This window comes from Anticarsia gemmatalis, chromosome 5, assembly GCF_050436995.1.
Source record: "Anticarsia gemmatalis isolate Benzon Research Colony breed Stoneville strain chromosome 5, ilAntGemm2 primary, whole genome shotgun sequence".
NCBI lineage: Eukaryota > Metazoa > Arthropoda > Insecta > Lepidoptera > Erebidae > Anticarsia > Anticarsia gemmatalis.
The window spans coordinates 10,839,062-10,855,510 of NC_134749.1; the positions used below are offsets into that span (position 1 = coordinate 10,839,062).

A 16,449-nucleotide genomic window follows, 5' to 3' on the forward strand; every position below is an offset into this window, starting at 1 on the left:
AATCTTGTGTTGTTTTAAAGCAAACTTTACGAGTATAGTTAGTTTTTGAGATTATCCAAAATAGCTGCCTTTACACACACACTCTATCGCACGTTCTTAGGAGCGTATAGGATTGCGTGCGGGAAAGCAGCGTGGTCTTCGCTCGCGATTTTCTTCGCGGGCTTGACAGATGAGCGCGGCGCGTGCTCTTTCCTTTCCCCTTACACGTACGCTCTTTCACGCGCGCTTGTTGTTTCATGCGCGATAGAGTGTGTCTGTAAAGGGGGCTATTAGCACCTCTTTGTCGCTGTTAATTTTGGTTCTATTTAATGCTTTATAGCAATCTTGGCTTGTCCCTTAACTGTGGCCAACAATAAGCAGTTTTATACCAAAATCTATAAAAACCAAATATTACTTTAGCACCTCTTATACCTATCGGGAATGGACCCTCGTAATATGCAGTATTATTAAATTTACTTATATCAAAATAATAATAAAATTATTTAAGTAAGTAATTAAATGGCAAATTGTTACATTATGATAATATACCAGCACAATTATCAACACCACTTTCTAGTAGGTAGATACAGTATTTAGTTTTACAACACATTTATCTCTCATGTAAATAATATAAAGTTTATTCTTCACTCTCCGATAACAATTCATACTGAAACAGCAACTCAATGATCAGTACATATTTACCGCTGTACAAGTTCACACGTCTTTATTAAAATAAAGGTTTTAAAATTGTGATTATGAGTACTAAGTGGGATAAAGATGAAGAAGTGCAAAGATTTAGAGAATATTTAAAAATACCTAGTGTTCATCCTGATATTGATTATGGTAAGTTTGCCATTATTTTGTTTTAAAAAAGAAAACTCCTAAGCTAAAATTCGGTCTCGTGTCGCGGAGATTTTTACAAACATACAAACAACGGACACAAAGTACAGCCAGACCCAAAACAACTATTTGGGAATTACACAAATATTCGTTCCTTGTGGGAATCGAAACCACGACCTATCGATGCACAGGTAGTGGCGTGGTGGCTTTGATTAATTGATTAGTTCAGAAAACATTTCTCTTATATAAAACTCTTAACTTAACAAAATAAAATAAGAAAGTAGAAGAAATAAATAAAGTTCATCATATATCATAAATATTCAACGTGTTGTGTAATGTTTTGTTTTCATAAAACATGAAATGCTGATAAATTGATTAGACAACCTTCAAACAACTACCAAACATCAATTATACATATATATTCTACAGACGGCTGTGTGGAGTTCCTGAAGAAACAAGCAAGAGAACTAGATCTGCCAGTAGCGGTGTACGAGCTGGTGGCCAGGAAGCCGGTGGTGGTGATCACGTGGGAGGGAGTTCACAAACAACTGCCGTCTATACTGCTCAACTCTCATATGGATGTGGTACCTGTTTACGAGGTGAAACTTTAACCCTGTTTCCTACTCTTTCGTGAATCCGAAGTATCGCTATAATTTCGATATACGATAACTATCATGACATTCGTGAATAGACTTTTGGTGTCGTACTTTCGCGGTTTAGAAGATTCGTATTTCATTTAAACAAAGCTTGGAAATTGATAAAATTGTGGTAAGAATCAACCGATTGTGTGCGAAGTTTAGTTTTCATTTAATTATAAGTCGCCTGGTCTCGTTTTGCTATTATAACTTGACATTTTAACTACACGTCGTACTGCGTGTGGTGGGTCCAAATATATTTACCACCCAAGACAAACATTTTTAGGATGATCTCTTCTTAATTTGGATTTATATGTAACATTATGAAAGTAGGTAGGTATGCTTATCATTTGTTTGGTTATCATAAACTCCGCTTAGTTTTATATCCTAGTGTGTGACTTGCACTGTTGTAGTTCTTAAATAAAGGATATAAATAAATAAAATAAATAAATAAAAAATCATTTATTACCAGTCCAGTATTACAAAATTATGCTTATATCTACGACAACCCCACTAGGCGCAGCCTGTATCGGGGCTATCAATATTATGAACAATTGCCAGATCGGACTAGTTAACTTAAACTTAAAATGTACTTATTTATTAATAACACAAAAGGTAAGAGCATTTATGTATTTATGAGGAAGAATGCGTGTATTTGTGTGAGCGTGTGCGTGTGTATACGTGAGCGTGTGTGAGTCTGTGTGTGTGTGCGTGAGTTTGGGTGTGTGTGTGTGTGTGTCTGTGTGTGTGTGTGTGTGTGAATGACCCAATAATTAGTAAATAGTTTTAAGCAGCTGTTCAATTTCGTAATAGTCAATTTTACCCAAGTATTTAATAGTTTTTAGTTCAACTTCTCTTATAGAATTTTCCTTAAAGTTACATTTTTTTTGTAATTTGTTATAAATAAACGGATATAGGTAAGTGTTGAATCTCTTGGCGAAGGAGGTATGGACTGCAGGGACCTGGGCCCTGTAGACTCTTCGATTAAGTAAAGCTTGGTAAGTATCAGAGTTTAATATTTTTTTATGTGTGTAGATTATTGCTAGTTTTATATAAAGGCGGCGAATGCTTAGTAATTTTGTTTCTTTATGAATAAGTTCTGTAGAATACCTGATGGGTTTCTTTAACATGACTTTAAGGACTGATCGTTGCGCTCTTTCAAGACAGATTATATGGGTAGCAGCCGTACCCCCCCAAATTCTTAAGCAGTATGTGAGAATTGATTGGCAAAGCGCTAGGTAGATTGTCTTAATGAGTTCTACACTAGCTACGTTCCTAATTTCCTTCATAATATATATTATCTTCCTGGTTCTTGACGATAAGGCTGTAATGTGTTCCTTGAAGGTAAGTTTTTCGTCAAGAAGGATACCAAGATATTTTATTGTTTCTGTTCTTTGAATCCCTTTACAGCCGCAGAAATTAGGATCGACATTTACTTGATCACGAGAACATGTGTGGACTAAGATGTTAGTTATTGCAGGTGGGGCCGACGCCGCAGTTTTGTGAAAACATAGGAACTTCGTTTTGCTTGTGTTTAAGGTAAGTAAGTTATCTTCTAGCCATCGCATTACTTTAGCCATACCATTCTCAACTCTTTGATTGCAGTCATCCCAAGAATTACCATGAAATAATATAGCAGTGTCATCGGCGTAGCAGATGATGTGAGCATTAAGTAAAGGTAAAGAAGCAAGTTCATTCAGGTAGATCAAGAATAGAGTAGGGCCAAGGACGCTGCCTTGGGGTACGCCAAACGAGAGTTCACTAGGAGTACTGAGCCAGGAATCTATTTTTAGACATTGACGCCTTCCACACAAATAACTTTTGAACCAGTCAAGAGCAATGCCTCTTACACCTATGCCTTCTAGCCTTCTCAATAAGATAGGAACCGACACGGTATCAAAGGCTTTTGCTAGGTCTAGGAAAACTCCAGTGCACGCTTTACCGTTGTCTAAATTGTCTACAATATTGTTAATTAGCAAATTAACTGCGTCTTCTGTCGACCGTTTTTTTCGAAATCCAAATTGGTTGGGGGATAAAATGTTATTATTTTCAAGGTAATCTATTAAACGTTTATTAACAATCCTTTCCATAATCTTAGAGAAGACTGGGAGCAAAGATATAGGTCTGAAGTTGTTGGGACTATTGCTTTCTCCACTTTTATAAATTGGTATGACAGTTGCAATTTTCCAGTTATTTGGGACCATTCCTGTGGATAAACTAAGATTAATTATTTCAGCAAGGGGATCTACTATGTAAGTACTAATAGCTTTAATCATTTGTACAGAAATACCATCAGCTCCAGGCGCAGTATTTGATCTCAAGGTATGTATAATATTTTCTACTTCATGTCTGTCAGTCGGTTCGAAAAAGAAAGATGATGATGGAGAATTATTAGTGTCAACGTTTTGAGCTAGGGTCAACTGTGTGGCATTTAACTTCAATAGTATATCGTTAGCATAGGTTTGGCCTATCGAAGCAAAGAAATTGTTACAAACATTGACAGATTCTTGAGGACAACTTTTGATGGTCGTTAGGTCTAAGCTCGGAGAAGATTTATTATTTTTTCTGTTAGTGATTTCGTTAATGGTACCCCACAACTCACGAGGCTTGTTTTTGTACTGTGCTAAAAGATTGGTATGATAATCGTCTTTTACTTTACGCAACAAAGAAATATAAAAATTCCGGTATCTAGAGTATATTATGGCTTTAATGCTACATGAAGGGTTTTTTCTTGATTCTAAATGAAGTTTATCTTTTACACGTGAACACCTCAGAAGACCAGGTGTCATCCAAGGCTTTATAAGATTTTTTGATCGAGACACTGTGATGCGTTTACAATTATTGTCTAATATACCTTTAATGATGTCCACAAAAGTTTCCGTTTGTTCTGTTACATTAGAAATATTACTTAAAATTGTCCAATCAACGCTACTTAATTCTTCAGCAATAGAATCATAATTAACACGCACTCTATATTTTGGAGGAATAACAGGCCTGGATGTAACCCCAGTTATACCCGTAATTATCAGATCATGATCAGTTAATGATGTAGAACAGACTATAGTTTCTATTTCGATTTCCCCGCTATAAAAAAACATGGTCGATACATGAGCTCTTTCTTGTAGGTCTATTGACTGCCGGTTTTAATCCTAGTTCTGCCATTGCACAGAGGTAAGAAGAAACGTTATAAGAATCGGAGTTATTAATGTTAATATTGATATCGCCCATAAATAAAGTGCAGGGTTTAAGATTAAGTGTTGGAATTATATTTTGCAAAGAATTAATAAATTTATCTGAATTTTTAAAAGACGGAGATCTGTATACACCAACAATAGAAGCTACATTAGGGATGCATGCAACGATACAGTCAGCTTCTTCAACAGAAGGTTCGCTTATCATTGGCGACCAAATGTCGCGCACATATATTACAACTCCCCCAGCCCTGTTAAAATGCTTGGTCGTGTGATACGAGTTATAACCCTGAATTTGAGGAACTGTAAGAGAATCACTGAGCCAACACTCTGTTAGAACTATAACATCAAATACAATTTTAGATCTACTTAATAACAACAAAAATGAGGTAAAATTTTGGTTTATACTGCGAATATTATAAGAGAGAGTTTTTAAAGTATAATTCTTAATAACATTGTAACACTCCTCTATACTATCGATAGAATGGCATTTTACAATAAACGCTTTATCTATTTGTTGCATAAGCTCAGAGGTAGCCATAAATATATGTTGTTAATACGTATTTAAATTTAAAAGAGCAATGGAGTTTATATGCCATCCTATAAGTGCGCATAATTGAGTCTAAAATAAAGAGAGGAGTATCTATGAAAAGTTTTGGTAGATGAAAGTCTACGAGAGACAAGTAAAAGGCGTTGGGTAAATGTAAAAAAATTTTGGTTGGGTTTACCTTGTGTAAGAAATAGCTTACTAAGACTTCGTATGTAAATATGGTTGTGTGTAAGAGTGTGTATAAGTGTGTAAATAAGTATAATAGTGTGTACAACATATGAGTATAAAAATATCTTAGGTTTAAACAAAATGAGATCAAAATGTAAAAGGAATATAAGAAATACAATAAAATCATAACAATAAGTCTATGTAGCCGGTTGGCCGACAATCTTATCCAGATCTTCGATGGAGTGAATGCGTAATGCTGGAAATTGACCAGTAGGCCCGTTCTCATTCTTCTTGACATATATATTACCATTTCGCAACCAACAAAAACGAAACCCATTGGATTGGGCTCTAGCACGAGCTTCACGAAATAACAATCTCTTCTCTTTGGTAACTCGTTCATTAAAATAAATTTTCGAAATAGCCGTGTTAACAATATTCTCAGAAGTAATGTTCTTCCTATATTTAGCTGCTTGCAATATTTCGTCTCTCTTTGCCTTCCTTGTTAATTTGACAACAATTGGGCGGTGTTTAGAGGAGTCACTCCCGGATTTAGGTTTTGGACCCGCTCTAGATACGGAGTCAATATCAGATTCTCCTAAGTCTACCTTCAGTTTTTGGGACACTGTCAATAGTACATGTGTAAGGTTTTCATTGTTGAGCTCAGGAAGGCCACATATCTCAAGCTCATTTCTCAACGATGATTGTTCTAGGGTACTGATAGTTGATTGAAATTGCGATATCGTTAGTTTTAAGCTGTTTATTTCCTGGTCTTTATCTTGCAGGAGTTTATTACATTTTGCAAAATGTTGTGCAAAAGACGGCGTAAGATTTGTGAGCTCAGTTTTTAGGTCCTGGACCTCCTGTCTCAGCGATGCGATCTCATTAGTGCTTTGCCTTAACTCCTTCAACTCTAGCCTAAGTTCTCGGATTTCGGTTACCAGCTCTCCTACAGAGATATCTGATTCCAGCGTTGATATTCCCCGCGAACCTCTCACAACATTCACATTATCTCCGATCGACTCGCTGTCATTAGATGCAGGATTGCGGCCGGGAGTTCTAGTGAAACCCTTTTTATTCGGCGGACATTTAGGACACAGCCAGGATTGTTTGTAAGTATTGCTATATTTTTTCCAGGACTCTCTAGTAATATTAAGGCACTCCAAGTCATAATTACCTTTGCATTTAGAGCAATTCATAAGACAGTTGTTAGTTATTATCTTACCGCACTCCTTGCAGTTTGCAGTCATCTTGGAATCCAGTACAGTAGGGGGCCGCACTCGTAGTTGTAATCAAACGGTAAGTTTTCGATGATATATTTCGGCGACGCGCGTAGTTTGGTGCACAGGTGGAGCGATGCAGGTGGCGGGCGACGGCGGGACGCGCGGCGGGCAGCGGGCGGCGGGGTCGCGAACTCGCAACCAAGCAGTGCAGCGGGCGATCCGCGAGTTGAGGTAGGTCAAGGTTCAACCGTGATTTTTAAAATGTTTTTACACTTTTTTTGCTGTAACTTTTTAGTTTCTTATGCAATTGACGTGGAATTTTGACACTATTTTCTTTACTTATTACACTACTATGTTGTTATAAAATATATACTAATTGTTCACTTTTACCTACTTTATTTAATTAATTATTGCGGAGCAAAATGACACAGTAACGTCCTACTCGGTACCGAACGACGAACGATATCTAAGTATATATAAATACAGCACTAAATCTCCATAAGTATGATTTCCAACATTGCGTAACACGATGTAACTATAATTAGTAGTAATCTTAAGAGAATGCCTTATCGATGAAAGTCCCTTGTGTTAGTTGAGTAGATACTGTTAATTTTGTTTATTACTCACAATACGGTCAATAAAAGAGTTCGATAACATATAACGATAAACGGTGAGAGATATTTATTGCGTTATTATAAAAACAGCGACTTATTTAAACGTGTGAAAAAGTAACAACCAAGAAATTTATATACTTACCTGAATGATATAATGTATGCATGCATGCATGCGTGTGTGAATGAAGCAACGGAAGTTTGTAGGGATCGTACCAACTGGCGTTCTCTAGTCTCTGTCTACCTCTAAGGGAAGAAGGCGTGATTTTATGTATGTATGTATGAAAGCATACATTACATCTATCTATAATATTTTTTTTTAGTTATAGTAATAGGAAATAAAGTAACTATTGGCGTTATAAATCCCTAACTATCCAATACCTGCTTAAGACCGTTTTCCATGACCTATCCATCCAGTATTTACATGCTAAAACTAGAGTTGTCCAGCATTTTTTATAGTAACCTTGCCTTGTATGGCCCATTCATGGGCAGCGGTTACCGAATTCGTAAAAGATTAATCTGACATTTTGACGTAATGATAAGTGAAAATAGTAATCTCGGTGTTATCTTTGACATAACATTGAAAATCTAAAATGCCAAGGTAAAATACATGGCATGGTCACATGAACCCTCCTATCCTACTCTAGAACACGCTAAGCAAGATTTAAATAAACATTCCCAGATATCACACACACGGTCTGATTTCGAACTGAGCAGAGCTTGTACATCACAAAATATACAATATTTTGTACTAAGTTGGATTCGAACTCACCACACGCGGCGCTATGGTTATTGCGGCTATATCACCACGTTAATCACTGCTCCAAACGTGCATAGTTAAAAATTTACATAAAAAATTAAATTAAGATGCAAAAATACCTTTTTCAGGAACACTGGACTCACCCTCCCTTTGGAGCAGTGATCTCGGAAGATGGGTTCATCTACGCGAGAGGTACCCAAGACATGAAGAGTATGGGCATGATGCATCTGGAAGCTGTCAGGAGACTGAAGACTGCTGGAGTCAGGCTTCAAAGAACCGTGCATATCAGTTTTGTTCCTGGTTGGTATTAAACTTGATAAAAACATTAAGATAATATAATCTTGAAATGGCGAAAAAATACCCAGAATGCACATGCAGGAAGATAGCAAGGCACGGCCTGATTTCAGCATTTCAGATAATGGGTTGTGTATGCTGGAGAAAGCTACAGGCAGTGTACGAGTACCTATACCATCAAGAAAAGAGTTATTGCTAGTGGATCTGCGATAAAAAATATTAATTAGTATCAAGCCCCAAAATCAGCAAATTTTCAAGCTCAGATAGATTTTATTTTGTCACCGTTTGATACCCTTTTTTGTTCCCAGATGAAGAAATCGGTGGAGTAGATGGTATGGGTGCGTTTGCCGCATCAGAAGAGTTCAAAAAACTCAATGTCGGTTTCGCTTTGGACGAGAGCGTTCCTAGTCCTAAACCTAAAGAGATAATTGTTTTCTATGGAGAAAAGACATCAAGGCGTAAGTAGTCGTCTTACATAACTTATTTTGATAAAAGTTTTCCACCCAAAGATTCTTTACTGACCAGCTGAGTTTTCTTAGTATACAGACAGATTATTGCATTTGTGATATTAACTATGTATGTCTGTTATCAAAAAATTTATTCGCAGAAATCGTTATAACTTGCCGAGGGGAGCCAGGACACGGATCGTTGGTAGCTGCAGGACCAGTGCGCACTGCTGGCGAAAAGGTTAACTAAAGAATATCCAAAGGTTAAATAAAGGATATTTAAACTCATAACACGTAATTATATCTAAAGCTTTGAAATAATTTCAGTTACACTACATAATAGATAAGTTCATGGCGCTACGTGCTCAAGAGAAAAAGAAGATTGACCAAGGTGCGTGGTTCGGTGACGTCACAAGTATCAATCTTACTCAAGTTGAGGTAATATAGAAAGTTATTATTGTTAAAGAAATTATTGTGATTCTCATTATAGTAGTAAGTGATACTTTGATGACGGTGTTCTGTTTCAGGGTGGTGTCCAAATCAACGTGTTACCAGAAAGACTGTCAGTATCTTTTGATATTAGAATTGCTGCAGATGCTGATCATGAAGAATTTGAAAATATGGTAGGTTGTGGTAGTACCTATACAATATGTCTATCTATCTATTCAGCCTACTTCCCACACCACTGCTAAGATCTTCCCCTAAGTATGCCATTTTTTGCCATTTACGATCCTGCTCTTGTGTCAGACATACAATATGTACCTTTTAAAAAATCGACCTAATTCCCATGGATATGGGCAGAAAAAGATTAAAATTATAGTTTTCGGGACAATAGATACCTAAATCAAAGTAGAGGATACAATTATTATTATAAACCTTTACAAAATACAACTTAACATTATTTTTTCAGATTATAAGATGGTGCAAAGAAGCTGGAGACGGTGTGACATTTGAATATGTCGTCAAGAACCCACAAGTTAAGAGCACAATTTTGAACGACAAGTTAGCTTTCTGGAAAGTTATGGACAAAGCTGTTAAAGACATGTAAGTACTCCGACTAATATTGCCTAAGATCTGGAGAATAATCAGGTCACAACAAAAAAATATTTGCTATTTTTTTCTTGTAAGTAAGAAAAATCCTCATTTTACGTGCAATTTGTGATAAAACCTATAAGTACCGGACAGTCACGTCAAGTTGATTCGAAACATCTTCCTAATTTCTTAGCACGATTGTACTAGGAAATTGGATTTCTTTTACGTTACAACGTAATTGCAAAGAACATAACCAAATTCCTAATTTCGAAATATCATGTATCTATCAATATACTTTCCATTCCAGGGGCTTTATATTAAAGCCAGTGGTATGTCCAGGAGCAACAGACGCTAGATATGTTCGTCAACAAGGCATCCCGGCAATTGGATTCTCCCCACTCTTCGACTCCCCTCTCCTTCTTCATGCCCATGATGAAAGTTTACATGTCGATGTGTTTAAAAAGGCAGTTGATTTAATGGAAAAAGTCATTGAGGCTGTTGCTAATGTGTAGTTTTAAGTTGATTAACAGTATTTGTGTTGTTTACGGCCGAAAATTAAACGAAACTTTTTTGTGATGCTTTAAAAAATTGTTTTCGCTACACTATAAGTCAAAGTGACGAGGAAGCACGAGATTTTAAATTTTAGTATCGTTTAAGTATTTGGTTAGCAGTTTCTAAATAAATATATTTGTATAAAAAAATACTTAAAATACATTGCGTTGCCTATTAAAACGTGAATTGCAGAATATTAATAAAGATGGGAAATTCAGAGAGTAATTAAAATATTTCTATACAATTCTTATAAATATTTATTTGAACACAATATTCATTCTGAATCGTATGTACAATAAGCACTTAAGCACTATCCACGAGAAGCAACAGGTTGAATTATAGTACAATTTATTTGCAAAAAATGGTGCAGAAAAGATGACTCCAAACATCTTTAAACTGCTTTGCAAATGGACATCAAGATAAGACGAAGAATATGCAGGTTTATAATTATACAAAGTTTTTTTTTTCTGCAATCCAATATCTGTAAAGCTTGCATAATTTCATACGATTATTTGCTTTGTAATTGACTTCGCGTACTAAATTGATATAAATCACAGTAGTATCATCAGATATTTCCACTGTATTTTCAACGATACTGCAACAACATATTTATTAATAACTTCTAATACTTGTCTAATAATCTTTACCTGTCTTTTTACTATCCTGTTTTTCCTTTGCCACTTCTTTCTTTACTTCTTCCCTGAGGCTTAAAGTTTGCGCATGATCTAAAGATTTGTCCTTGTCTCTGCTAGTTGTGCTCAAGTCTTCTGAGTTAAGTGAAGTTACTGCAATTTCATCCTCTTCTTCATCAACATCATCAACATTTTTGTCATGGTGTTCAGTCACGTTCTTTGCTTGATTCTGTTCTTCAACCGTCATGCTTCTGTAATGATGACCATCTACTTGTAAAGTAACATGTTTGTTCGAATCATGTGTATCAGTATGTGTTGCTAATATAGTCGAGGAGACTTTTCTAATTTCCACAAACGACTTTCTATGAAGTTCATGTGACAAATCCTTTATAGTTTTACGAGTACTGTGAGAGTCAAAACCTTGATTTTGTCGATCCGAACTGAGAGTAGAGCGACGCTTTGTGTAGTACTCTTCTATTTCTTGTAGTGTTAAACCTCTTGTTTCTGGCAGAAACATATAAAGCGCTATGGCACCTGAAATTTTATTCATAATGAATTGTTAACTATGATAACCATAGCTTTACCCGTAACCTAGTTAACATAGTTACTCAAATTAATTTCATTCATTTTATTCCAAATATTTTGAAAAAGTGATAGCCGAGTGGTATAAGTTGACACCTCCCACGCAAGTGGTCGCAGGTTCGAACCCGAGGCAACACACCAATGACTTTTCGAAGTTATGTGTGTATTAGAAATAATTATCACATGCTCCAACGGTGAAAGAAAAACATCGTGAGGAAACCTTGCATACCTAAAATTTGTTTAATACATTTATTGAGGGCATGCAAAGTCCCCAACCCGCACTTGGCCAGCGTGGTGGACTAAAGGCCTAAACCCTCCCTCATTACGGGAGGAGACCCTTGCCCAGCAGTGGGACAGTAATGGGTTAAATTTATTAATTTTATTTTGAAAAAGGCAAAAAAGGGGTTACGGAATTATGGAGTAAATTATACATATTTCGTAAGGGATAGTACATCAAACAGTAACTGTGTAATTAAATACCTCACCAAAAAGAGCGAATCCGCCAAACATCAACAGAATATTGGCAACACCGATGCCATCTCTCATATAAACAAAACTTTTAGACGAAGCAAACATGAAAAACATCGTTATTGCTATTGTAATACCAGTCAGTGTCCCTCGGATCTGGAAAAAAAGAAATTTTACACTGACTAAGTCGTACTGACTTGGAAACTAGATAAATAATTATAATAATCTCAAATATTATGCTGAGCCCCCCTACGCAAGGATAACAGCGAGAGCGAATAGCCTTGCGGTTACAGTATACAACTGCCTTGCAATTAATGGCGTTTAATTGCGTAAAATTACAGGCGGTTTCATATTAAACTGTAAAAGTGATTTGCTAGTTCGTATGAGGGCATAAGAGCGAATTATATTCACATTGATAAAATGTAACGACGGGCTTTTTTAACCACTATCGACGAACAAATTGGGTTGATTTGGCTGTACATTATTAAGGGTACAAGACAGAAATATTTATGGTGAATTTTATTTGCGCCAATACTCACTTGCAACGGATACAATTCGGACATAAGAAAAAATGGCAGATAGTAGAATCCCACACTGGCGAAGGCCATGTACGCGATGAAAGCTAGAAGCGGCATGATGCTGGGGTCGTTATGGTGGTATAAGAATACACCAACAGTGAAGCATGCTGCACTTACGCCACAGGCTAGAACAAATTAAATACATTAAGTGGTAAAATCTTTGAAGTCAAACAGGCTGTAGCTGATTTCATAAGTTCAGTCTAGACACTCGAATCCTGAGATCTTATTTTGCCCTGTAAAAGTCGGTATTTTGGAGTATCTTTTATGTAAAGTTTGTAGGTAGGGTGTGTATGCAATCTTTGTCTAAATTCTACTTTGTGTAGGTTTGGTAGTTCTTATTTTCTTGAAAATGCAAGTGAAAAAAACAACGTTAAAAAACTAGATATAAAAAGAATGCTATTTCTGGTGTCTCCCTACCCATGATTTAAAGTATGTATGTTAAAATAAACAACTGGGCTCATTAATAATAATTCTAAATTGAAGAATACATACCCGATACCATAGCCAAGACTCGTCTGCCCACATGATATATAAGTACCGAAGACACAATCGCAAACGTAAGTCTTGTAAAGTTTATATACACATTGCCCTCGTACGGGTCTATCACTGAATTAGCCAGCTGTAACATTTAAATATATTTCTTAAATTAGCTAAAAACACAAAATAACGATAAAAATCGTGGCCAATGCAAGAGAAATATCATAAAACCAGCATGTATAGAGAGCAGAAATGCATTTTAAAGACTATCAAATTACTCCGAAAGTTACTTTTTGAGTAGTGCGGTGTAACATTTAGCAACTCTTTTCTATAACAAGATAAGTACAATGCCTGTTTATAAGTAAATATACTTTGCCGACCTTGTGTTATAACATTTTTTTGAGACTAAACATATGAGAGTTATATTACAAGAGGCATCAGCTTTTTATACGCACTGGCAAGACTTCACTTAAATCAGTGGTATTTAAAATAAGATAAAATTAACCTTATAAGCAAATGAGAATACCTGTAACATCTCCGTAGTCCAAAACGTGAATATTGAAGCACCAGATAACTGTACGATTAGTATAAATGCCACTATAATCGCGAATGGTTTCAAGGAGGCCGTTCGAAATAGTGCTCTCGTTCTCGCTTTACAATCCAAGCTGAAAGAAGCAAATCTAATTTAAGTCTGTACTGCATTTTATGTTTTATAATGTCAAGTTAATAAAGTATGTAAGTCTAGCTGCCTCTACGGTGTTAATTGACTTTTTATTTGTGTCTTTTTAGTCATATATCTTGTGTTGCCATTAAGGGCACCTCAAAAACAACGATTGTATTGGATCGTTTAGTCTATTGAGGTGTTATGTTTTGAGGCCTCAGCTATATTCTTATCTTTCAATTTTTATTTGAAGTTTAAGTTCATGTTTGTGGGGTCACCATCTTTGTGCCCTGGCCCCTTTTTCCAACATGCTGGATAGAGGTTGAGCGGCGACAAGCGGAAAGATTTGTTTTTAATCAAAAAGTGAACAAGATTTAAGGAAATATACAAAAATTTTAATGAAATATGAACCTACGAATGTTGTTATCCTGTTTGTAGTTGATCAGTTGGTTCATTTCTCTATCAATGTTGTAGTTCGTCGACCTGAACGAGACGAGTGCCTGGCGAGCGTGTTCGGAAGTGTCTCGTAGTAACAGGTAATATGGCGTCTCATCCAGAAGGTAGAAAGCCATGAAGAGGAAGAAACTGATCGTACTATAAATGTAGCATAACTTTTTCCATGGTATGTATGATCCCAATGCTGCCTGAACAAAAAAATAGCATTAACGTAGGGTCATGAAGCTGGTATTTCAATTGTTAGTATACATTTTAGTAGACAAATTTATACCGCTTTTGAAACCAGAAACAGTAGTTATTACAGAATTTCAATCAATTAATTACCGTTGCAATAAGTAACTCATATTATGAATTTAGACACGATACGTCCTTGTGGCCTTACTATTTTGTCACATCAGTAGAAAATTCCACTACATCATTGCCCGAAGGACATTTCACAGGTGAGTCGAGGGCAATAAGTAAATGGAGAAAAATAAATACAAATAAACCTGTAGCGTAAGTCCAAGAGCCAGGAAAATATTTGGTAAAGCTCCAAGCAAGCCTCTCATGTTTGGTAGACTAATTTCAGCAGTATACAGCCTTGGCGGACCCATAGCCATCCCGCAACCAATACCAGTTATAATACGACCTAAAACATAACAAAGGTTATAGAATCCAACTATTCTACTATCATAAAAAACACTGAAAAACAGTTCATGAAGAAGGTTGAAACTAAGTAAACGTTCAGTTTAATCAACATGGAAATTGAAATACAGAATGCCTAGTTCTGTTTAGCACCAAAAATCATAGCAATAAATTACCTATAATAATAGCCTTAGCACTACCAGACAATCCGGTGAATAACCATCCAATACTGATAGGCGCTTGACACCACATCAGCATAGCGCGGCGTCCAAACCTGTCCATCAAGAGGCCACTTATCATGCAGCCAATCGGACAAAACAACGTCAACACACTGGCTATCCATGATGCTTCCTCCGTAGACACCAAAATGTCTGAATCCGGGCTATTTAGCTGAGGAATTTGCACAGCGGGAAAGCCATAACCCAGTCCAATAGTCATAGAAACCATGTTCACCCAAATCCCGTAAGTTAGTTGAATACAAGACGTTCGTGTCCAAAACCCAGGATCTGGATTCATCAGAGCCATTTGTTTGATGCCAATTCAGTCCAGGTGACACAAGTTCTCGGTCGTTATTTTAAATCAAGGTTATTAGCCTTGAGATGCATTAAATAGTAAAATAAAATTAAGATAATGCATTCGGCAATGTCATTGGATGTCATTGTAATTTTTTTCCGCCATTGGTAAATCAAAGAAACTTTATATCGTGAAATATTGAGGAAAACAGGTTGTAATGGAATTACTATGATCAATAAAAAGTAACAAATAGACAGAATTACTGAAAAAACATTTTTAGAAACTTACTGATTTTTTGTCCCACCAAATTTAAGTGTAACGGAGATATTTTTTTGAAGAATATTGCAGTTTTAAGGGTAAATAAACGGGTTCGTAAACTTATTATTTTTGAACAGAGCGTTGAAGACTGGTTTCTTAGCCGTATTCTTGAATTTGTACTTGATGTCATCTTCATATTGAGACAGTATGGTCATGAGGCTGGCGCGAGATATCTTGCTGTACATGTAACCATCGCGGATCCTACGAGGCTTGTCTACAAATTAAATAAAAAAAGCAGATCAAAATCAAATAATTTAAATATTAATTTAGGTGAAATGTTAGAACTTACGTAGAATAATTTATATCTATACTAATATTTTAAAGCTGAAGAGTTTGTTTGTTTGTTTGAACGCGCTAATCTTAGGAACTACTGGACCGATTTGAAAAATTCTTTCAGTGTTAGATAGTCCATTTATCGAGGAAGGCTATAGGCTATATATCATCACGCTACAACCAATAGGAGCAGAGTACGAATAAAAAATGTTACAAAAACGGGGAAAATTTTGACGCATTCTCTCTTATGTGACGCAAGCGAAGTTGCGCGGGTTAGCTAGTAAAAAATATAAATAGCTCTTACCACTTATAGGGTGTTCACAATGTAGAGCGAAACATGACATTATGAAAAGGTAAAGTAAATAGTAACATTTCATGACTTGCAGCTGTGAAAATGTATTGGTGACTGACTGTGACGGTCATTCAAAACGAGTTTCTGATAACGATTTAGTTCGTACTACGAAATAAAGTGAGTTGCTGTCGAGTTAATAATAGTATCAAATGAAGACAGGTTCAAAAGAAAATTCTCTTGAGTAAAACTTCCGGATTAAGAGTGAAATGTCAGTTTAGATAGAAAATATCATTGCTG

At 36.0% G+C, this 16,449-nt stretch overlaps 2 protein-coding genes across 2 annotated transcripts; one reads left to right on the forward strand and one right to left on the reverse strand.

Annotated features, from left to right (window-relative positions):
• Positions 1–656: 656 nt before the first annotated feature.
• On the forward strand, positions 657–10,391 carry LOC142973163 (aminoacylase-1-like). Its single transcript, XM_076114762.1, has 9 exons — positions 657–822; positions 1,249–1,418; positions 8,083–8,254; positions 8,557–8,706; positions 8,856–8,935; positions 9,022–9,132; positions 9,222–9,317; positions 9,605–9,738; positions 10,034–10,391. The coding sequence occupies exons 1-9, from the start codon at positions 735–737 to the stop codon at positions 10,236–10,238; spliced, it is 1,206 nt and encodes a 401-aa protein (XP_075970877.1). The 5' UTR covers positions 657–734; the 3' UTR covers positions 10,239–10,391.
• Positions 10,392–10,654: 263 nt separating this feature from the next.
• On the reverse strand, positions 10,655–15,281 carry LOC142973291 (facilitated trehalose transporter Tret1-like). The gene is made up of 9 exons (XM_076114929.1): positions 14,933–15,281; positions 14,621–14,760; positions 14,088–14,320; positions 13,517–13,695; positions 13,031–13,162; positions 12,372–12,663; positions 12,214–12,271; positions 11,978–12,116; positions 10,655–11,444 (listed from the first exon to the last, which is right to left on the reverse strand). The coding sequence occupies exons 1-9, from the start codon at positions 15,279–15,281 to the stop codon at positions 10,912–10,914; spliced, it is 2,055 nt and encodes a 684-aa protein (XP_075971044.1). The 3' UTR covers positions 10,655–10,911.
• Between the last annotated feature and the right edge of the window lie 1,168 nt (positions 15,282–16,449).

Excerpts from the sequence above, each read along its gene's own strand:
- LOC142973291 (XM_076114929.1), bottom strand. The coding sequence starts at position 15,281 with ATGGCTCTGATGAATCCAGATCCTGGGTTTTGGACACGAACGTCTTGT. Across the intron at positions 12,664-13,030 it reads AGTCTTGGCTATGGTATCGG|CCTGTGGCGTAAGTGCAGCA; the intron begins GTATGTATTCTT and ends AATTTGTTCTAG. Across the intron at positions 12,117-12,213 it reads GCTCTCGCTGTTATCCTTGC|ATCCGAGGGACACTGACTGG; the intron begins GTAGGGGGGCTC and ends CTTTTTTTCCAG.
- LOC142973163 (XM_076114762.1), top strand. The coding sequence starts at position 735 with ATGAGTACTAAGTGGGATAAAGATGAAGAAGTGCAAAGATTTAGAGAA. Across the intron at positions 1,419-8,082 it reads ATGTGGTACCTGTTTACGAG|GAACACTGGACTCACCCTCC; the intron begins GTGAAACTTTAA and ends TACCTTTTTCAG. Across the intron at positions 9,318-9,604 it reads ATGAAGAATTTGAAAATATG|ATTATAAGATGGTGCAAAGA; the intron begins GTAGGTTGTGGT and ends TTATTTTTTCAG.